General features: G+C 38.9%; 1 protein-coding gene across 1 annotated transcript; it reads left to right on the top strand.

The window, feature by feature from the left end:
- The first annotated feature begins 1,001 nt into the window (after positions 1-1,001).
- Positions 1,002-19,739, top strand: LOC142488163 (uncharacterized). Its single transcript, XM_075588538.1, has 5 exons — positions 1,002-1,334; positions 1,751-1,904; positions 2,982-3,380; positions 18,307-18,384; positions 18,748-19,739. The coding sequence occupies exons 1-5, from the start codon at positions 1,002-1,004 to the stop codon at positions 19,737-19,739; spliced, it is 1,956 nt and encodes a 651-aa protein (XP_075444653.1).
- Positions 19,740-24,109: the final 4,370 nt, after the last annotated feature.

Raw genomic sequence — 24,109 nt, 5'->3', positions numbered from 1 at the left:
GGAGTTTCGGGGAGCCATGGGGGACCTGGCTACATATATTAACTTTTTTCACGTGAGTGGAAGTATCTGCATTGGTCACTGTGCATTAACCTGTTGCTCACCAGATTGCATAGTGCCAAAGAATTTTATTCTACATAGAAAGAAACAGAATTCATGTAAGAGGCACTAGGCTTATCCCATTTGGCCCATGCAGCTATTTCTTGTTGCATCATCTTATGATGCTCCAGGTTTGTATACCTATCCCCTAGGCTCTTCTCAGTGTCTCCTCCCTCCTAAAGCCTACTCAAGACCACATCCCCATTTCTTTTCTTTAGTAATCTCTTCTAGGAAGGAGACACGGCCCAGGAATGGGAGTTAACTACTGTAATTGGTTCACCACTATTGGCAACTAAAAACCTTCCTTACTGTATTTAAATAGGAAAATATTCATTTTAAATTACAAAGTTTGATAGAATATTGAGGGTCACAAAGTACCAGTATTCTGTTTTCTTTCTAGTCTCTATTTAGTGTTTTGATACAAAAGAAAATAATCATATACTGTACTTGAAATCAAAACTGATAATTCCATAAAATGTTACAAATTTTAGAAATGTTGTTAATGGATTTCTCACTTTAAATAAGTAAATGACATTTAGAAATAAGTAAATTATTTGTTGTCAATTTTACATTTGGCTAATTTCTGTTTCAATGGCATAAATACAGTATATGCAAACATATTCAATTTATTATTTTTTTATGAATCTTTCCTTAAAAACCTGTGAGCATGAAAACTTCCTGTGACGTCACCACGTATGGATACCTGAGGAGATAGCTCCAGAGCCCTCCGCTGAATAGCCCAGTAAAACAGCTCCAATCGGAAGACATTCCTCCCCAAAAAACTAAAGAAGAGCAGGGGAAAGTACCAAGAATGAGTAATAAACAAAAAAAAGCGTCTCAGCAGAGTGTTTCAAACTATTTTCCGCCGAGCCAGAGGTCCGCAGGGAGCTACGAGCCTATTCAAGATGCGACTTGACAGACACGATGGAAGGCCCTGGCGGTACATCGGACCGGAAATGGACAGAGCAAACATAGAAATCAATATAGAGTATCTAGAAGCTTTATTTACAAAAATGAGACACGGGTTTCAAGAAGACCTGTCAAAAACTGTGCACACTCTTCAATCAGACATGAATCTACTGGCAGCAAAAACAGACACTTTAAAAAACAAAGTTGAGGTACTGGAGCAGGCCCACTCCTCGGCGGAGGATGAAATCAACCGCATGCAGTTTGAAATCCGAGCACTCAGGGAAAATGAACAAGAACAAGAAAACCGGGATCGCCGGCAAAACCTCCAGGTTAGATACATACTGTACCGGAATCGGTAGATACTGAGCTGCTACGTCCCTACTTAGTAGATTTATTTTCATATCTGGTACCTGATCTAACACCAGAAAAAATGGAAATGGACCGGGCCCACAGAGCCCAAGGCCCCAAATCTGCAGACCCCAAGAGGGCTAGAGACGTCCTCATAAGACTGCACTATTACTCAACAAAAGAAAAAATCCTAACAGCCAGTAGAGAAAAGGGTAACCTGCACTTTCGAAACTCACACATAGAAATTTATAGCGACTTATCTAAGGCTACTATAGATCGGCGAAGAGAATTGAAACCCCTGTCACAAAAATTAAAGGACAATAAAGTGAAATACAGGTGGGGCTTTCCCTTCAAGATTGTGGTCCAAACAGGAGAAAAGTTCCATACCTTAACATAGCCAGAAGACAGCCCGCGATTCCTGAGAGGATTGGGTCTCTCCGACACAGACGACGGAGCAGCCCATGAGGATGCAGAGGAAGAACGAAATCAACAGCCGCAGACGAGAATGCCGAGAATCTCACAGAGAATAGCCACGCAGAGGATCCTGGCTGGTGAGGAGTGAGGGATACCACCACTAAAACGACCAGCTCCCACGAGCCTCAGCCGACCACTATTCCTGCACCTAGACAACAAGCGTCATTCAAGTTGAACAGAGGCCCCGTTGGTCTATTGATGATCCTGGGATCGCTATGGAGGTTCCGGCGGCATGGGGAGACTCCCTCGCCTCAGCGTCCCTTCCCCTCCTCCCCTGCCCCTCGCCCCCCCCTACCCCTTGCCCCCTCTTCTGGGCCCGCTCCTGCCCCCTCCTTCGCCTGGGCATGCTCATACCGGTGTCCTAGGTCGCATCTCTCACTGGCCCTGCTTCCATCGGAGTCTAGCTGAGCAAATCAGCTTACTGACGCTCACACGTCCTGGTCTCGCCCTCTCACCTTCTACCCGTGAGGGGGGACACAGTGCTGGAGGTATACTCCGTAAGCATAGATTTATCTCCGCTTGGGGGGTGCTGGTCGCCGGGTGGGGGGTGGGGGTTCGGGGGGGGAGGAGCTGGATTCGAATTATTTGTCCGACACAGAGGAGTCTCGGCGAGTTTAGCCGGGAGCCCGGAGGGTCCCTCGTGCAATCGAGCGAGACTAGACCTTCAGAGTTGACCCAGAGGGACACAAGAAATAAAAGGGAGCAACCAATGGAGGAACTAACGAGGACTCAGGTTGTACAATGTTCATTTACATACTTTGAGATTTCTCCCTTCACATTAATATTGAATTTAGTTTAAAATGTTTCTATGGTCACCATAATTAAGTTAACATAAAGTAAAGTTTGTATTAAGTATTTCATGTTCCCTAGTTATAAAAGCTGTTAAATATATAAGTGATAGACAATAATAACCCTTGGGCGCCATCTAGTGTTGTTCTAAAACAAAAACAAAAGATGGCATCGCTCACTGGTACAATCTCAGGAGGTAAAATAGGAAGAACTGAATTTTACTTAGAGATACCCTGCAAATATTGTTGACCCAGGTATAAAGCACAATGCCTGTCAGTGGACTAAAGATACACTCACTAGTTAATCCTCCCCACTATGAAGTAGTCTATCTCTGTTACCCAGTTCTTATGATGCCTGTTCTCTAGCCTCACAACTTCCACTGATGATTGACCCAAATATGGTGGCCGACTCAGATCAAGATAGGTCAAGCGAGGTGGGAACCTCCCACTCTAGACAAACAGAGAAAAAGGCCAAAGAATTCAGAGATATATTAAAAGAATTCTCACTAAACGATATCTGGAGAGCACAACACCAGGGGCAGCGGGACTTCATGTTCTACTCTACCCCAAACCAGACCTATTCGAGGATTGACTATTTTCTGGGTACCAAAGAGGTTTTCCAGGCATCCTCCCAGTCAGAAATAGGCTCTATATTCTGGTCAGACTACGCCCCAGTTGAATTGGTACTCTCTCTACCCTTTAGCAAAAACAACCAATACAATTGGAAATTAAATGACTCCCTACTCAACCATTTGGAAGTTGAGGGTAATATCAAACAAAAACTAATAGAATATTTTAGGCTAACCAAGGGATCGGTGGAATCCCCAGCGATGCTATGGGAAGCCCATAAGACTACAATAAGGGGAACATTTATATCTATAGCATTACACAAAAAAAAGGAGAAACAAAAACTCTACAATAACTATCAGAAAAAGTAAAATTACTAGAACAAAAACATAAAAGCAATCCATCAAAAAATTATTTAAGTTATTAGACAAAACCAGGACTGAATTTAAATAGATCCAATTGGACGAGGTGGAGAAGGTGCTAAGGTGGACCAAGCAAAAAATTTATGATAAGGGCAATAAGGCGGAACGCCTTTTAGCCTCCAAACTTAGAGGTCTGAGAACTAAATCATAAATATCCGTTATACAAACCAGAACGGGAATTAAAACATTTGACGAAAAATTGATAGCAAAATAGTTCTCAGATTTCTACACTAAATTATACAATCTAAATTTTCCTCGAAACAGATCCTCAGGCCCAGAAGCTATCTCTAGTTATCTAGAGAAGTGCAATCTCCCAGAAGTATCAGAAGCAAACTCCCAAGAACTAAACAAAGTTATCAAACAGGATTAACTGTTAGATGCAATTAAACAACTGAAAACAAATAAGACGTCAGGACCAGACGGTTTTTCAAATCAATACTATAAGAAATTTAAACAGTCTTAACCCCATACATGCTTGATGTTTTTAACTCATTTCTAGAAGGAGCAGCCATCCCATCTTCAATGTCCAAAGCAAATCTTGCAATTTTCCATAACGACGGAAGGGACCAACTCCAATGCGGTAACTACAGACCCATCTCCCTTCTAAATTCAGATTTAAAAATCTTCAGCAAAATTTTTGCAAATAGACTCACCCCTATTCTAACCAGTTTGCTACATATAGACCAAGTTGGTTTTGTCGCAGGAAGGCAGGCTTCCGACAACACCAGGAAAATTATCAATATCATCGATCATATACATCTCAATAACACGAAGGCAATCTTATTGATTCTAGATGCTGAAAAAGATTTCTACATAATAAGATGGGACTTTTTAGACCAAACAATGCTTAAATTCGAATTTAAGGGCCAATTTCTAGAGGGTGTTAGAACTCTCTATAAAACTCCCACAGCTTTTGTAAAACTCCCAAGAGGTGACTCAGCCCCTAAAAAAATCAATAATGGTACTAGACAGGGCTGCCCCTTATCTCCGCTCCTATTCACTCTTACCATTGAACCCTTGGCAGCGACAATCAGAGACGAAAAAAATATTAAAGGAATAGAAATTGGAGAGACAAACTACAAAATGTCCTTGTTCACGGATGATATTATTTTGACAATAGCTAACCCCTTGACCTCCCTCCCGAATCTGCAAGCCCAATTAGACCAATTCGGAAAAATTTCAGGGTATAAAATTAACACTGATAAGTCAGAGGCATTAAACATCACAATGACAGCACCTGAAATCAAACTATTACAATCAAACTTTAATTATAAATGGAGTGCCTCAAAAATTAAGTATCTGGGAATACAGATAACAAATTCCTATAAGTCACTGTATCTACACAACTTCCCCCCGCTCTTTGCACAAATCAAAAAAGATCTACAGAGCTGGAACGAATATCAGATATCTTGGCTAGGAAGAATAGCTACAGTTAAAATGAATATCCTGCCAAGACTTCTATATTATTTTCAGACTCTACCAGTAGATATTCCACTCCCCGAACTTAAAAATATCCAAAATAGAATTTTCCAATTCATTTGGAAAAACAAAAGACCAAGGGTAGCTAGATCAATACTACTAGCCCCAAAAGAATGCGGAGGTTTGGGAGTCCCGGATATCATTAAATATTATCAGGTGGCCCAGCTAAAACAAGTTATAATGTGGAACAACAGTCCAGCAATGTGCTGCTGGCTAGGGATTGAGTCTACCTACGCGAAACCTCTTTCTCTTCCAGCCACACTTTGGTCTGGGAAGGGGGGAGAGATCTTTGCCAAAAACCTTAAGCTGGGAGCAATGAGATGTACATTTAAGATATGGTCTAAAAATAAGGGAAAATATAATTTTGCGTCCTCCCCATCCTTACTTACCCCAATAATTAGTAACCCCGAATTCCTGCCTGGCTGCCTTCCGAAAGAACTCAAGGGACTTAAACATTGTAGTAGCCGATGACTTTGTAGCCAAGGGCACAATTATACCATATCAAGACTTACAGTGGCGGCCGCCCTGAGTCTAAAGAGGCCGCCACGGCGGGAATTTTTAAACCGCGTGCAGACGCGGGCTTTTTTTAATTATTTTTGGCACCTGCGGCGCTTTCATTGTTCAGCGCCATTAGCGCTGAATGGAGATGTGGCTGGAGCGCGGCCGCGAGATGCGGCTGGCGCGCGGACAAGTTCGGCTGCTGAAGAAAACAGCCCCGAACAATTGCGGGTAAGCTTTAGAATAAGCTTAGCCGCGACTGTACAAAAAAAATATAATACAACCAATCTGCCAATTTTCAAGTAACTCCAGATTAGGCACTTCCTGCAAACAATTTTGAAAAAAATCAGGATTTCAATCCCAAACGAAGTTGGAGAAACTGTGCAATAGAGGCTACTACTGTAGAGGTTTGATTTCAGAGATTTACCTGGGAATGGTGATAACTGCGGCAAACTCCAATCACAATTATATGTTGAAATGGAACGAGGAGTTGAATGTTGAAATTGATAGAGATGACTGGGAGGATATCTGGGAAGCAGCATCCAAAACATCGATTTGTACAACCATTAAGGAAAACATATATAAAATTTTATTCCAATGGTACCTCACCTCGAATAGGTTGAGCCAGATCTTTTCCGGATCCCCGGATTTGTGCTGGAGGGGATGCGGACAAAGAGGAGACATGGCTCATATCTGGTGGACCTGTCCGAAGATCCAGGGGTTCTGGTCTATGATTCAAACCATGATTCGGGAACTCCTGGGGGTGGAGGTGGAGGTGGACCCGTTGACCTTGCTTCTCTCTAGACCTGCGGATGGCCTTCAGCCCCAAATGCAAAGAATGATTTCACATGTGCTTACGGCGGCTCGCTGCACTATTGCAGCAGCCTGGAAAAAAACTAATGCCCCCTCAAGACAAACTGTACTTCGTAGAGTCAAAGAAATTAAGTTAATGGAACTCCTTACAGCACAACTCAACCAAAGAGTAGATCAATTCTACAAAGTCTGGGAAATTTGGCCTGATAATTAAGACAGCCAAGAACCAAAATATATAAAGACATCTGGGGATGCTGATTTGAGGCGATAAGGGAGGTGAGGCGGAAAGGAGGTGGAATTTCCCCCCCCCTCCCTCCTCCTAGCCCTGCTCTATTTAGGTCCCAATGACTCCTCCCACCCCATGACCCCCTTATCTCCCCTTTCTTTTTCTCTCCCCTCCTTCTCTTCTCTATTCTTTTTGTATTCCTAAGAGATATCCTAGGAAGCGGCTGCTTCCCCATAAAGAAGTTGAAAGGGAACATTGACAGAAACAAAAGATGGGCTATAAAAGAGTTTGAACAATTATGCATATGTAAATGCCATCAGCCTATCGAGCCTCACAGAAGACCAAATGTTTACCTTTATGCCTCTCTTCTCTTCCCAAATGCTTATCATTGTATGCTGTATATCTCTTGATAAAACAATAAAAAAATTGAAACAAAAAAAACCTGTGAGCATTAATTGTAACCTTGTTTAACTAAACAGTTAGATTTTTACTCACTTGTCTTAAGAAAAAACATGCAATTATTGATACCTACAGTACATGTTTTCCATCAATGAATGAAAAGCTTATTAAAACAGAAGATTAGATTGGAACCCTCTCAGCCTGTAAAAAGACCTACAGTAGATGATTTATGTTTTTTTCAAAATGTTTAACATCTTGTTTTTTCTATGTAAACACTATCACGTGCCAATGTACAATGTATCAATAGGGATTTAAATATCAGAAAAATACACATTTATAGATGCACTAGCTCTTTAATAGCTTGAGGTGCTGCCTTTTTTTTTTTCAAAACAGTATTGCCTATTTTCCTATGTGATAGAACCGGTTATCGTAATTTGAACTGAATGCAATGTGAAGATATAGTAGGCTTTCAATCACTTTATGCTGGTCCAATATTATTATGCAAATCAAATGAAATTTAAGGCAGAGAAGGGATTCAGAAAAATTCAAGCCATTACAGGATATCTATACCATAGAGTTCAATTTTCTTTTCTTGCTCTCTTTTATTCCTCTCTAGTGATTCTTTAAAGAAAGCTGGCAGACATGCTGCAAATTTACATTTAAAATGATCAGATGTGTCACATCCATCAGATAGGGGAAATGCTATGCCAGAAAGACAACCATGGCCTTAAGCTCATGTTTTAAATCCCTCTTGTTACCATCCACGTCTACTGCAGAAATCAGCTGCATATATTCAAGCTCCTGACAGAGCAGGATACAAAATGAACACATTGGCGAGGGTTCATTACTATAGATCTACATAAATTGATAAGCCAACATATTTTCTGAATATTGTGGAAGCAGTAACAAAAACAAATCAAAGTACCAGATAAGACATGTCAGTTCTCATTAATATTTTATAACTCTCAGGTAATGTTAGAGAAAAAAAAACATATTTCATACACTTTGTGTCATTTTCCTAAAGATCTATGTACTATAGGAAAATAAAACTTTCACAATTGGATTGTTAGATTATTGTGGTGAACAATATTTTACATGAACCTTACACTTGACCTATTATTCATTTTATGTTTCGTCCAGAAACTCCTAATTAAAAAATAAATAAAAAAAATTGCATCAAGAATGTAATAAAACTATTTAAGTAGGTTATCAAACAGATTTAAAATAGCACATACTCTGCACGTGTACTCATATTCTCTTTGACTGCATTACATTAATTATGCACTAAAACCACTTGTGCAATAGTAACATCAAGTGGACTGGCTCTCTTATAGGACCAGTTTGTTAAATGTTAATGTTTTAGCCACGTTTGCACTGAAGCTATTATACATACAGTTGCATATGAGATGCAATAAAGTGGAACTGTGTTTGATTCAATTACCTCCTTCATTACTTCTTCACTTAGAAAATTTGCAATCCACACCCTACTAAATAATCTACCAACCATAAGAAACATGTTAGTATGTTAATATATTTCCTTTGCTTTTTTTTGTAGTGTACAGTAGAATTATATATGGAGCTTAATCCTATTTTCCCTTAAATTTATTCATATAACTTTCATCACCCCTTTCTGTATTTTGATTGCAATTTATAGCTTTTTAAGCAGCACGTCGACAAAAAAAAAGTAACGTACATGTGATACCGGTAGCTAGCTCATGGTTAAAATGAGTTCATGTTTGCAGGGATACATACAGTAGGTCCTTTCTAAGGGCAGATTTGTTTTGCAGCACATAATAGCCAATAAAAAAATAGCGGTATCAATTTGAATTACAATACCAAAATCCCTCAACCTCATTCCCATTAAACGATAAACTCAGGTTTAGGTCAAATATCCTAGATATCCAAACTGAGCAAAAAACTCAAAAGAGGAGCATGTTACATTAAGTGTGGCCACACTATCAAGAAAGAAAAAAGAGAAATGAGACAGCACACTCCATAGATAAAGTAGACTCACGATCTTAGTACCATGATTTCTTAAGAATCACTTCTTAAACACATCTTGTACTGTAGTGCAAATCAATTGCCTTTTAATTTCAAGGAACCATGCAATACATAAAAAAGTGATTTATCAGGCACATAGGTGGCCTTTCATCAGGTAGGTGTTCACAATACAGTATAACAAACAAATGCAGTTTAGATACATTTATGCACTCATAAATCATAATTTGTATATGTCATTTATATGTTTTGTTATTTCATGTCAGCACAGAATGTTTAAGGCAGATTTTGTTTTTACTACTTTTGCTCAAACTGACTAATTTTTAAGATAATACATTCTTGTTTTATATAATAGTAATGTGTGTTTAGTTTTTGTTGGGTTTGGTGGGTTCTAATTTTTCGTCCGATTGTTGGGTGTGGGTTTTTTTCTTATAGAAAGAGATGGAGCACCCCTCCAGCTGTTTATAATTCTAGGGTTTTCCCCTTTAAGAATTGTGACCTGTGCACCCTTCTTATATTATGTGGTAGCATTTTTTAGACTAATAACCCTTATGCGTTCAACAAACTTATATAGAGTTTTAAAACTTTTATGTCCAAAACTATTTTAAACTGCATATCAACAATTACATGCAAATTTTCACCAATTTTAAATACGTATACTCTGGTGTTGCTGGCATAAACTTTTAAACATGAACAACAAAGAAGCAACTGTCTGTTGTAATGTCAAAATGCACGAACATTCATGAAATTTTTATCCATATTTCACTCTGGAAATGTTGATGATTTTATTCTTACAGTCTATTGAATTATTTACAAATACAGTAAATGATCTATTATTGGTGCTTAGCAGATGGGCTTGCTAATTTGAACATATGTTTCAAATATATGAATCTGGAATACATTAGAATACATAAAAAATCATGAATGTCACCTTTATTCAGATATATATAATGGCCTACTGTATGTATACATGATCTATATCCATTTATATGGAATAAACATTATAGTCGAAAGTACAGTACTGTAACAGTGGAATTCCACTTTGTAGTGGAAAATCACTGTACTGTAGTAACTAACAATAAATATGCTTCATCACTATAACCCAAATTACCAAGAGTTTCAGAATATGTTCACACTCGTATGCTTTTTTTGTTCTTTAGAAATTGCTTAAATATTGTAAGTCGGTGCAAATAGACTCGGCAGTGCACTCAGGTGTTCGTACTGAAATAGTTAATAGTTAATAGAAATAAACATTTAACTACCTTCAAATGTATGTCTAAATGTACCACTTTTCCAGCTTCTTTATCACTACAGAATCAAACCATTTGCCATTATACAGCATCAGAGTAAGTGGATCATGATTTAGGTCTCATGCACAAGGAGGACCTAGAAGTCCATTTTGCTTTCAATGGATAATCCTGTCTTTGTAAATCTTATATGAAATTTATGAAGCATATATATTTTTAAGTGAACTATCAGTAACAGAGGTCACATTGAGGAAAGGACACTTTCATGTTGCTTATGTGGCTGATTTACTTTCTGATCACATCTGCTCAGTTTAGTGGTTAAATCAGTTTCGCTCAGACATTTGACACAGTGAGAAGAGAAAGCACAGCTAAATATATGTTCTTTTGACAACCTCATCAATCAATTAGCTGATATCATCAATCAATTATCATTCCATTGTCTAATGTCAGTAAAGGATATAACCCATCCTGATCTTTAAATTCCCAGAGCAATATCAAACAAATCCTGATGGAATAACAGACCTGTCTATTCAAAACTCTCCCATGTGAAATGGAGCCAAACAACCTTAACAATCCATTGGTAAATTTGTACTTGTGTTCTTGTTTCTTGATTTTCATGTCAATGTACATACACACTTGACTATTAATTGGTGTCCACTACTGCGTAAGAGATTAACCAAAACCACTTCACATTAACCTAACTGTTATCAGATTATAGAAAAAGATAATACATCATTAGAAAAAGTAAGTGAATGTCACTTGACACACATATGATACTGGTTTGGTACAGTATTACAATTATAATGATACTGTCAAATTCCAACTCTCATGTCAGTGGCCTAGCTAGATGTGTACGGGCCCCTGGGCAAAAAAAGTTTCAGGGCCCCATTAATATTAATTCTGACCACAATTTTTTTTCCCTCCCCCCATCCTCTCCCTGATTCTCTCTCTCATCCTCCCTCCCCCTCCTCATCATCTCTCTCCTCTTCATATCTCCCCCTCTCCTCCTCATCATCTCTCCCCCTCCCATTCATCTCTCCCCCTCCCCATCATCATCTTCAATCTGACTTTTTGTGACTTGAAAATTGGATTTCCCAAAACAAACTGTTTTTAAACACTGACAAGACTGTAACAATTTTATTTTGGACCAAGGCTAAATTTTTGAAGCTTCCAATGAGTGAGCTCCAGATCAGAACAAATGCTAATGTCACCCTAACTCCTGTTACTAGTTTTAAATACTTGGGCATATGGTTTGACTCCCATTTAACATTTGGGATGCACATTGACACCCTGACATCCAAAACCTATGCATTGGATGCATTCAGTATGGTGGAAGGTGGTTTAAGGGAGCTCACAAGCTAAAGGATTAGGCCTTTTTAGGCCTGAACAACATTCCATTGATTCAGCCTTTTTACTTATGCCAATTATTAATTATTAGGCCATTGGGCTTTTGGAGTTTTGTTGCATTGGCTTAGATTCTAGAGGTTGCCAGACTATAAAGATTCAGGGGTGGGTTAAACATTATTTTAATATTTCTCACAAAGGTAAGAGCTCTGAAAATGTTATTAAATGTGTGTGTATGGAGTCAGACGACTATAGTAGTATCTGGTGAATACACACATTATTTAAACAGCTCTGGACATGTACAATACTTTAACAAGAATATAAATTACAGGCTGCATATACAGTAGAAAGGGTCATTCTGATATTGAGGAAAATGTCAGAGAAAGAGGAAGAGAAGAAATGTTGATTGTGGTTACTTTTATAGTTGCAGAAAAAAATGAAGTGAAGATGAAAAAAAAACATTCATATACTGTATACCAGCGGTGCACAAACTGGGGGGCATGAGACTGTCTGCGGGGGGGCGCGGGGTTTAGAGTGGCCCCGCGAGCTTCCCGAAGGCACTTAAATGAAGTGCCGGGGAAGGCCTCTGTAAACCTCACTTACCTTGGCTCCGGCGGCTTCTTGGACTGCTAGCACCCGGCTCCTAAAGATATACGTTATTTGTCCTACTCTTGCCCAATTAGAATGCCCTGAACATCTTTTCATTTTGTATATATATACAGTCATGTGAAAAATAAAGTGGAAAGGAAAGTATTACTTAGGAGTGTTTCAAGCAAGATTATCAGAAAATCAAAAGTGGATGAGGTAATGCCCCACCAATAAATATAGGATCAAGGTATTCAATTTAGTAGCAATAATTCACAGACATATAACATATTTATGACATTATGCTACTTTATCACATCTAGATCAGTGCTCAAATGGGCAACCAGCCCATATATGTGTGTGTATATATATATATATATATATATATATATATATATATATATATATATATATATATATATATATATATATATATACAGTATATATACAGTATATATACAGTATATATACTGTATACACATGTTTGCATGCATACACACATATATACTGTATATATATATATGTGTGTGTGTGTGTGTGTGTGTGTGTGTGTGTGTGCGTGCGTGCGTGCGTGTGTGCGTGCGTGCGTGTGTGTGTGTAAAAAGATCTGCAGCACTCTGGTAAGTTTCCAATGTAAAAAAGGTTTATTGCATCAATCTAACATCAGGGGTGAAGTACAGGAAAAAATGGAGCAACGTTTCAGACTTCCAGGTCCTTTGACAAAGAACCGGGAGGAGCGAAACGTTGCTCCATTTTTTCCTGTACTTCACCCCTCATGTAAGATTGATGCAATAAGCCTTTTTTTACATTGGAAACTAAACCAGAGAGGGCTGCAGATCTTTTTTCCTGTCTATCTATCGTTGTCGCTGGATGGTGATCCCAGCTACACTGCTAGCACCCGGCTCCTAAAGATATACGTTATTTGTCCTACTCTTGCCCAATTAGAATGCCCTGAACATCTTTTCATTTTGTATATATATACAGTCATGTGAAAAATAAAGTACACCCTCTTTGAATTCCATGGTTTTACATACAGTATCAGGACATAATAACAATCATCTGTTCCTTAGCAGGTCTAAAAATTAGGTAAATACAACCTCAGATGAACAACAACACATGACATATTACACCGTCATGCTTTATTTAAGAAAAATAAAGCCAAAATGGAGAAACTATGTGTGAAAAACTAAGTACACCCTTACTGCTTCCATAGGAATTAAGATGCGAAGTAGCAGACAGGTGCTGCTAATCAAATGCCCTTAATTAAATGATCATCAGCAAGTGTGACCACCTCTATAAAAACCAACGTTTTAGCAGTTTGCGGGTCTGGAGCATTCAGGTGTGTATTAACACAATGCCAATGAGGAAAGACATCAGCAATGATCTTAGAAAAGCAATTGTTGCTGCCAATCAATCTGGGAAGGGTTATAAGGCCATTTCCAAACAATTTAAAGTCCATCATTCTACAGTGAGAAAGATTATTAAAAAGTGGAAAACATTCAAGACAGTTGCCAATCTTCCCAGGAGTGGACATCCCAGCAAATTCACTCCAAGGTCAGACCGTGCAATGCTCAGAAAAATTACAAAATACCCAAGAATTACATCTCAGACTCCACAGGCCACAGTTAGCATGTTAAATGTTAAAGTTCATGACAGTACATTAGAAAAAGACTGAACAAGTATGGTTTATTTGGATGGGTTGCCAAGAGAAAGCCTCTTCTCTCTAAGGAGAACATGGCAGCATGGCTTAGGTTTGCAAAGTTGCATCTGAACAAACCACAAGACTTCTGGAACAATGTCCTTTGGACAGACAAGACCAAAGTGGAAATGTTTGGCCATAATGCACAGTACCACGTTTGACGAAAACCAAACACAGCATATCAGCACAAACACCTCATACCAACTGTCAAGCACGGTTGTGGATGGGGTGATGATTTGGCCTTGTTTGTGCAGCCACAGGACCTGGGAACCTTGCAGTCATTGAGTCAACCATGAAATCCTCTGTATACCAAAGTATTCTAGAGTCAAATGTGAGGCCATCTGTCCGACAGCTAGAGCTTGGCCGAAATTGGGTCATGCAACAGGACAATGATCCCAAGCACACCAGCAAATCTACAACAGAATGGCTGAAAAAGAAAAGAATCAAGGTGTTGCAATGGCCCAGTCAAAGTCCAGACCTCAACCCGATAGAAATGCTGTGGCTGGACCTTACGAGAGCTGTGCATAAACAAATGCGCACAAACCTCAATGAACTGAAGCAACGTTGTAAAGAAGAATGGGCCAAAATTCCTCAACAACGATGTGAGAGACTGATAAAGTCATACAGAAAATAATTACTTCAAGTTATTGCTGCTAAAGGTGGTTCTACAAGCTATTGAATCATAAGGTGTACTTAGTTTTTCACACATGGCTTCTCCATTTTGGCTTTATTTTTGTTAAATCATAAATAAAATAATCATAAATAAATCATGACACAGTGTAATATGTCATGTGTTGTTGAATTCAAAGAGGGTGTACTTTCTTTTTCACATGACTGTGTGTGTGTGTGTGTGTGTGTGTGTGTGTGTGTGTGTGTGTATGTGTGTGTGTGTGTGTGTGTGTGTGTGTGTGTGTGTGTGTGTGTGTGTGTGTGTGTGTGTGTGTGTGTGTGTGTGTATATATATATATATATATATATACATATATATATATATATATATATACATATACATATATACACATATGCATTATATATATATATATGTATATGTATGTTTTATTCTGAAACATAAGTAATAGTACTACATACAGTATAAAATGCATGAACAATGGATATTTGAACAAAGCTACCATATATATATATAAAATAGATTTAGGGCCTCATGCAGTAAGCGACGATTATGTGAAATCGGCAAGCTTATCGATTAGTCATGTTATTGGCGTTTTTCCCTCTCCGTATGCAGTAAGTGCCGAATACATTCAAAATCAACCAGAAAACAAATCCGCCCACTCTCACGATGATGAGCCGATCACACACAGGTGTATCGGCGTGCGTGGCGGGGTGCTGTTAGGTTGCACAATCACAAATCTTGCTGAATCAGGCGAAACAAGCATGTTTTTGATTGCGCGCCATATTTAAAGGCAACGTGTACTGCTAATCATTCTCTGTGTTGTTGGGAGTGAGAGAGAGAGAGAGACGCACAGAGCTGGACGATTGAAGATTTGCATATTGACTGAGAGACTTGTTGTGTATTGGGTGAGCTTTGTCCTTTGTTGTTTTGTTTACATCTTTGTCTTGTTTTATATGTGGAAGTGGGTCGTGTGATTGCCTGTACATTTCTTGTCTGTTTTTTGTGAGTGCTGGAAGTATGCCCGCAAAGCGTGGGAAGAGTGATGCTGGTGGGAGTGGGAGTGCTACTCGTGCGAGTACGCGTCGGAGTGAACGTTCTGTTCAGGGGAGTGATGTTGCTGGTGCACCGAGTGGTGTTGCTGGGAGTGGGAGTGCTGGTGCTGGGAGTGGGAGTGCTGTTGTTGGGAGTGGGAGTGCTGGTGCTGCGAGTGGTGTTGCTGGGAGTGGGAGTGCTGTTGTTGGGAGTGGGAGTGCTGTTGCTGTGAGTGGGAGTGCTGGTGCTGGGAGTGGGAGTGCTGTTGCTGTGAGTGGGAGTGCTGGTGCTGGGAGTGCTGGTGCTAGGAGTGTGAGTGCTGGTGCTAGGAGTGTGAGTGCTGGTGCTAGGAGTGTGAGTGCTGGTGCTAGGAGTGGGAGTGCTGGTGCTGGGAGTGTGAGTGCTGGTGCTAGGAGTGTGAGTGCTGGTGCTAGGAGTGGGAGTGCTGGTGCTGGGAGTGCTGCTGGTGGCGCAGTTGCTGATGGGGTGTCTGGTGGTGGCGTGCTTGCTGGTGGCCAGCTTTTGGAGGCTCTTCCATTGGAAGAAGGAGAGTCCAGTCAGCACCAGCCAAGCTCTGACCCTAAACCTGCTCGGAAAAAACGTGTGGAGAAGCCACGTAATCCTCGCTTCAATGACCAGGAAAATAGGGCTCTTGTCACTGGCATTCTGGAGCACTATGACAGTCTCTATGGACATTTAGTAGGTAAGTGTAACTTTACATTTATTATTCAAATACATGTGATCCTAGGTCATCTGAGTTTTGTTCATATGCAAATATGGGTACACAATATCTTTCTATGTTCATTAGTGTGGAAACACAGCTTTTTATCATGCCTTACAAGGACAAATAAACACAGGCGGTCAATTTGCCAGAACTGCATACAATATGAATGCAACCTTGCTTACATGTATAGGTTTAGTAGTGAATGCTCATGTGCTGCACATATTACACATAAAACAGCATGTTTGCTATCTCTTGGAACAGCTAGCAGTGTAGGAAACTGGTGCTTATATTATTATTAATTTACCTCATATCTTTTATATGTTTTTCAAGGGCGGACAAGTGCAGCAAGCAAAAAAGAAATGTGGGACACAATAGTCATTGGTGTCAATGCCTGTGGGAATAGTGTCAGGGACAAGTATCATTGTCGGAAAAGATTTGATGATATTAGGTCCAAATTGAAAAAGAAAATACAAGACCAACGCGTGCATGCTACTGGCACTGGAGGTGGGCCCACACCACAACGTCTCATATTGACTCCATTGGAGGAGCTGCTTCGGCCAAAATTACTTACCGTCGTCGTGGAAGGCTTGGCTGGTGACCGTGACATTGGAATTTATCCGTCACAATTTCCAGCAGGTGATAAATATTACTGTACTAGGCGTGTCGTTGCTTACAGTTATTTTGCATATTTACACTGCTTTTTATACTGTCTTCACAATATAAGCATACCTGCATCTATATATGTATATGTCTGATTCTGTATATATATATCTCAAAATAGACATATATGTAGTAGTCCTACTAAAAGCAGTAACTAATATAGCACGTGCCATTGCGTGCTCATTTACATGTGAATTCCCAAAATGCATAGCTGCAGTGGAAGCAATTGATGGTGGGCGAAGATGGGGAACAACAGGGTAGTACACATGTGTAACACATGTTCATGAGAAATTATTAGTAGCTACAGGTACAGAACAGAAATATGTATCATATTATTGTGTATTTTATTGATTTTACTCCGACAAACATGACATTACTGCCTATTTTAAGCATGCATCAAAGAAATTGCATGTAACGGCCTACAAACATCACTGGCACTAACACATCTATAGTTGCTTATGAAAAGGTCCATTTTTGCTTTATGTCATATACAGACAGCATAATGAGGCACACGTATCATATGTTATGTCATTGTTTTCATAACTTAAACACTGCAGATGACTACTTAGCTCATCTACCATTGTGTTAAAGCAGCTGCAATTAATATCTCATCACAGCATACACTTCAACAGAGGGGGTGGGGTTCAGCACACACACTAATTACAGCCTCATTTCACGGTCAACTTAGTTCACACCATTTGCACCTGTTTCAAGTCATTGAAAGGTGTGGCTGATTAGGCTTTTTGGGGAAGGGAATACCTTTCTTACAACCTGAATAGCACAACTGAAGTTAATCACACTCATTTGAAAGCTTAACTCTAGCTACTAAATGCCCCAACAACTCATTACTTATCAAAGCGTACGTCACACATTAGTTCACTCATATCTATAGTTGAACTACTATGAAAGACACATTATCACACACTGCATGTGTTGTCTTGTTGAGTCACAGCCACATTCAGGTGTGCCACATCTTCGATTAATGTACCACACATATCCTCTACCAAAAACAACACTTTTTGCAATATGACCACCTTCATGATAACCATTGTGAATGGTCATCTCATGATAGTTATGTACATTATGATACTGATATCACTACACAACATATGATTTTTATGTACTCATTTAATCTATTTATCCTCACGCATTACTGCAGAAACATAGTATGTTGTATGTTAGGGAACTCAAAAATTCTAAGTACACAGGCATGTACAGTGTTATTACAACTATTTATGTTCACTTTCACACACATTTTCGGTTAAGGAACTGATGTTGTTAGTTAATCATAAATACAGAACATACAATAAGTGTTTGTTCAATATTTACACATGTAAATGTAAAACTTATGTTATTGTTATATATAGTTGCCCCTGGAGGACATGTGTCACCTGAGATGGAACAAGTGTCTTCACCTGGGTCAGCCAGCTCAACACTACTAGAAGGTGAGTGTATCATTTGCTGGCCATATAATATGTGCTCTTCTATATGTTATGTTGTCATGTGCATTATTTGTTTTGCACATCTTCTTTAAATAGGATTACTTAGTGTCAGTGAAAATTAAGTGTAAGGCAACATGTATTGTGTTAGTGATGTTAATTATCATGTAGGACTTCTGAGTTTAGAGCAACTTTTCATTCATTCATATTTCATACTGAGTCCAAACATTATTCGTAAGTCAAGGTAGTTTTTAATGAGGTTATAAAACGTATGCTAACATGTTAGGTGTTACTTAGGACACAGTACAATTACATAGTAACACAGCATACATTAACATGCCATTTAATAATGTGTACATTTCTTTTTAGAACATCATGGTGATGAGGATGATGAGTATGATGAGGATGACGCCACAGAAGAGACTGAAATACAATCATGTGACCATGAAGAGGTGCCAATAGAAACTGTTGTACCGCCAAATCGTCCATCAACTTCCACATACGATGCAATTGTAGCTTCAGAGGGAAAAATAGTGGACGCAGAAAATCGTCGCCATTCAGACATGATGACAGTGCTGGAAAGGATGATTGGACTGCAGGAAGAAACAGTATCACAATTGGCACATCTCCACAGAGTCTTCATTGAAGTGCCTAAACAGTTGCAAAAAATCAACACCTCATTCGAAGCATTAGTTGTTCAGCAAACACAAGCTAATTACTGGAGAATGACTAATGTACCACAATTCAACACCTCCCAGCCAGGATCTGTTCATGCAGGTCAGTTTTCACCACATTCATCTGATATTCATTCACCAGGCCCAAATGTTACCGGTCAAGTAGCAGACATTGCTGTGCAGGTTCCTGATGACATCCTACCGCTGCCATCTGTACAAATTCAGCAGCAGACACCTACAAAGGAGGCGACAAAAACAAAACAAGACACACATGAAACAGACCAACCATCACTTGTGCAGTGTCTACCAACTTGCTCACATGTGTCACTGGGCACAAGCCCTGTCCGTGAACAGTCACTACCCAAAAGCCCTGTAGGTGAGTCGCTGCCCAAAAGCCCTGTAGGTGAATCGCTGCCCAAAAGCCCTGTAGGTGAATCGCTGCCCAAAAGCCCTGTAGGTGAATCACTGCCCAAAAGCCCTGTAGGTGAGTCACTGGCCACAAGCCCTGTAGGTGAGTCACTGGCCACAAGCCCCGTAGGTGAACAGTCACTGGCCACAAGCCCTGCCCGTGAAGTGCCAGAGGCCACTCAAAGTGGCTCTGTTGTGCCTAAAGTTGGTGGCAAAAGAAAAATTCAAGAGACAACAAGCAGGCCTGTTACTCGCTCGCAAAAGGAACAAAAAAAATAAATGTTATAATTCAGAAAATATGTCTTTGGCCTTGTTTTGTTGACTTCAGATTATCTAATTACTATTGTATGTATGCTGAAGACTGTGTTGTTTCCAAACTTTCAACTATGTTCTTGTACACGTGAAGTTTTGGAAATGTTAACACTCATAATTAATTGTGTTATAAATATTTATGTTGTAATCGTCTGTTCAGTAATGGTCCACCAGGAGCCAGTTGCTAAGTTTAGAGAAGCTGCCATTGACTTTGCAGCAAAACATTGCATTTGGGTGTGTTAATTGATGTAAGAATTGCATATGCATATTAGTCACATGCAATTATTAAAACACCTAAGTAAGTGCAAACATCTTTCTTGTACGTGTACAGCAGGATTATGTGTAAATTATTACTTACCTTTGCCTTGCTTGGCCATTGTAATTTTGTCCTTTAATCAGTTGTGTGTTCGTTTCTATAACATCTCAGAATGTATAATAATATATATATATACACACACACACACACACACACACTGAGTGAGTGTGAGTGTGAGTGTGTGAGTGTGTATATATATATGTATATGTGTGTATATATATATGTATATGTGTGTATATATATATGTATATGTGTGTATATATATATATGTATATGTGTGTATATATATATATATGTATATGTGTGTATATATATATATGTATATGTGTGTATATATATATATAGTACTATATAAACTGGTATACACAAACTAATACACTTCATGCTTCCTTGTGAAAACACTATTTTAATAATACAGGCCTAATGTTTGAGAAATATCCTAAGTATGAGACTCTAACAGTATTGTGCTTAAACAAATGTTTATTACTTAATTCAATCATGTTTCTCACCATTTAAATAGGTTTCATACAAGGTATACTTAATGCCATCAATGTTGTGTGTACTCCTGCAATATAAAAAAAAATAAAATATTATATATAAATATATATATATTTTTATAAGAGATATATTTATATATATATATATATATATATATATATATATATATATATATATATATATACACACGTATTTAAACTCATGCAGACAGGGAGTTAACCAGACTTTCACATACACACAGAAATGTAAGCGGGGAAAAAACATTTCTTTTTGCAGGTGTGTTTTTACTGATATGCCTGGCTAAGAAATATTTTCACACACTGGTCTTTGTTAGTTTTCAAAAAAACACTATGTGAACGCATTCACAGTCTAGGGATGTTTTTCACAAACGAGATAAAAGAAGGAGAAATGTTTCTCCCACAGTCCCATATCACGAACCACAACTGTTAACCCAATTAGACAAACAAATCCAATTGGCGTTTGAAATAAGGAGTCAAAGTAGTTACTTTTGTTGACCTTGACAAGGAAAAACAGGAGTTTGTTAGCCATTCAGCACATTCATTTTGATGAGCAAATAACACAGACCTGCACACAGCTTTTGTGCTACTCAGACATGGCTGATGAATTCGTTAACAATATTAATCCCCTTTTAGGGTATAAGTACATGATCTGTGAAGCCATCTTGAACAGTCGCGGACAGAAAGCAAGCACACGCCAAATCGATGATTTCATTCGAGCAAAATATCCTTATTACCAAGACCGTAAGCATGCACGGAATTTTAATTCCTCAATAAGATTCACTTTATCAAGTAATGACTTTTTTGAACGTGACCAGGATAAGCTACAACACACCTATGGTTTCTGGAAGATTGCCCCGGAAAAACAATTTATCCTGAAAGACGGCACTTATATTGTCGTGAAAGGCATATTTATTCCTAATGGCAATAGCAATGTATCCGCTACTACTGATCCGTTTGAATCGATACGTGCTGCAATATCTGCAGCCTCCATTCCTGAAACCCACATTGTACAAGAACAAAAGTACTATGATTATGTACCAAGCCTTTCAGCTGAAAATGCATTGGAATGGGAACCGGAAGAAATGAACCTACCTCCCGACCAATTATTTGAAGAAAGCAGTGGCGATTCCTATGAGCGCATCCTGGAGGAGATATGTGCCATACTGGATTCAGCGGTTGGGTTAAGCGTGGATGAAAATGGCTTGCATTTCTGGAGCGACCAGTTGCAGCCAGGCGAAGAGTTAATTCTAGAAGAATGGTAAATATAACAATCGTTATGCGTTGACTCTGCGTTTAAATTTTTTTTTTTTTTGTAACCACCATTTTCACTTTCAATGCGTGGATACAGCGTAACATTGCAGACTGCATAACATGTAGCGATCACAAACAAATTGTTTCCTAATACAATATAGTAGGACCTGAAAGAGTAGTACACATTGCTGACGGAATAAATATACGTACTTTCCTATCCCTTTAAACATATTAGCAACATTTTACCATTACTCTAACACATACCTGTTTTGTTATCATGCAACATCTACAACATTGAAAACCGGGTCCACCACGTATGACGTGGGACCCTTGTCATGGGCCAAGGCGTCCTTAAAAAGGATTAGTGATGTAAGTCCCGCCCCCAAGCGACGTGCGCGCCTCAAAGCCTATTGGCTGTCATGTTTTGTTATAGTAACGGTAACTGCAGTGTGTCATGTGTGCGGCTCAGTGTTTGTAGGCGTCAACTGGGCGTTAGCCGAATGTTAATTGAGTGGGAGGAGTGTTAGCGTGCGTTTCACGGTGGTTTAACATGACGTCACACGTATTGCATTTGCGCATTGTGTTATCGGCCGTCCTTTCTGTCCAAACACGTCTGTTTAAAAAGAATACAGATGTACTCGTTTAGAACGAATGTAGTTTCGTCTTCATTGTATTTGAAATAAAGATGTTATGTTTACTGGTATTTTCAACATGTATTGAACGCACAACGTACGCTTTGTTTTGCGCATGCGCTAACAGTTAGTGGAGCCAAGCGTGAAGTGCGTGCGCACACAAAGATGTGCGCGCACATCTTTCAGTATACAGGCAACGTTCACTTCTTATACATAGTTATGCCTGCTACAAATTTAAAGAAACATTACATACTGATGAACAGTTTTACTTCTAACATATAAGTGAGTGACGTGTGTATCTACACAATCATATAGAGCTGCGTAACGCATTGTCACGGATGCATATCTAGTAAGGTGCCATCTTTGACCATCATGTGTTTGCTGTATTTCAGAGATGTCGGGGAAGATACAATCGGATCAATGTATGATTTCAGAAGAGTCTACCTTTATATGAGATGATTGTGAGGAGGAGCCACCGACTACTATACTACATATGGAACTAATTTTATATTGCTTGCAGCGCTTATTAACAAACAATTAAAAATGTGATACCCTTATGCCTATATTGCATAAGCACTTAATTAACATAATGATGTTGCAAAAGAGTGCCTCATGAATTTTTATTGAGTGTTCTTTAATGACTACTAACATTTTATGACATGGTGTGTTTTATATATAACAACCATTCCCACTCTGCTAACACATTTGTGTATTCTAATATGTAATGGAACGTATGACTGTCGAAACTATGTAACAATAATAATAATAATATGAGCATGTTCATGTATAGGGCTGCTAGTTGTACGCAGCGATTTACAGACACATGTTTCAGCCTGAGGTCCCTGGCCCGTGGAACGTACAAATGTTTTTTTGCCGCATGAGGCACAGGGAGATAAAGTGACTTGGCCAAGGTCACAAGGAGCCCACACCGGGAATTGAACCAGACTCCCCTGCTTCAAACTATCAGTGCCAGTGTGTGTCTTTACTCACTGAGCCACTCCTTCTCCCAATGTAAAGGACACTTACAACCAAGTAGCCATTTATTTTTAAAATCTCTTGTTACATGGGTATGTAGATAAAATGGTTTGGGACTGTAGCAAATAATGTTACTGGCCAGATGTTATGGTCCCCTCCAATGCATGATGTTCTGAATATGACATCACCATCATGTTATGAAGTACGTTTCTGTGTATATTTCATTAACCTAACTAACTATAGTTTACTGTGTTTATTAATCGTTTAGAAATACATAGTATAGTCAATATGATGATATAAGCTACCATAATAAAGCTGGTGTTATCATTTGTCGGTGTTATACATGGATCCTACACCAATTGATAGAGACACAAACAGTTGTCTTAAAAAGTGTGTCTATGCTAGTGATGAATGTGCTCCCGTAAGTAAACAAATAAGTACAGTTATCCCCTTTTCTCCAACCACCTCTATATTACATTAATGGAAATTATAAGGAAACATACATAAAATGTGATGAAATGTGAGTAATCATTTTGTAATACAATGCACATGAAAGCTCAAGAGTAGCTAAATGCATATACATGATACAGAAAGTACATATATGTAACATTTGTGTTTAAACCAATATGTTGGGTTTTTAGTTCC

Source organism: Ascaphus truei, chromosome 2 (genome assembly GCF_040206685.1).
Source record: "Ascaphus truei isolate aAscTru1 chromosome 2, aAscTru1.hap1, whole genome shotgun sequence".
NCBI classification, from domain to species: Eukaryota; Metazoa; Chordata; class Amphibia; order Anura; family Ascaphidae; genus Ascaphus; species Ascaphus truei.
The sequence above is the reverse complement of the archived record's forward strand: the minus strand, read 5'-3'. Positions and strand labels throughout refer to the sequence as shown.

What these genes read in the sequence shown, in the direction of transcription:
- LOC142488163 (XM_075588538.1), top strand. Translation starts at nt 1,002, where the DNA reads ATGCGACTTGACAGACACGATGGAAGGCCCTGGCGGTACATCGGACCG. An exon ending in ATCGCCGGCAAAACCTCCAG is followed by an intron (nt 1,335 to 1,750) that starts GTTAGATACATA and finishes ACCTTAACATAG; the next exon opens with CCAGAAGACAGCCCGCGATT. An exon ending in CACGCAGAGGATCCTGGCTG is followed by an intron (nt 1,905 to 2,981) that starts GTGAGGAGTGAG and finishes CCTGTTCTCTAG; the next exon opens with CCTCACAACTTCCACTGATG.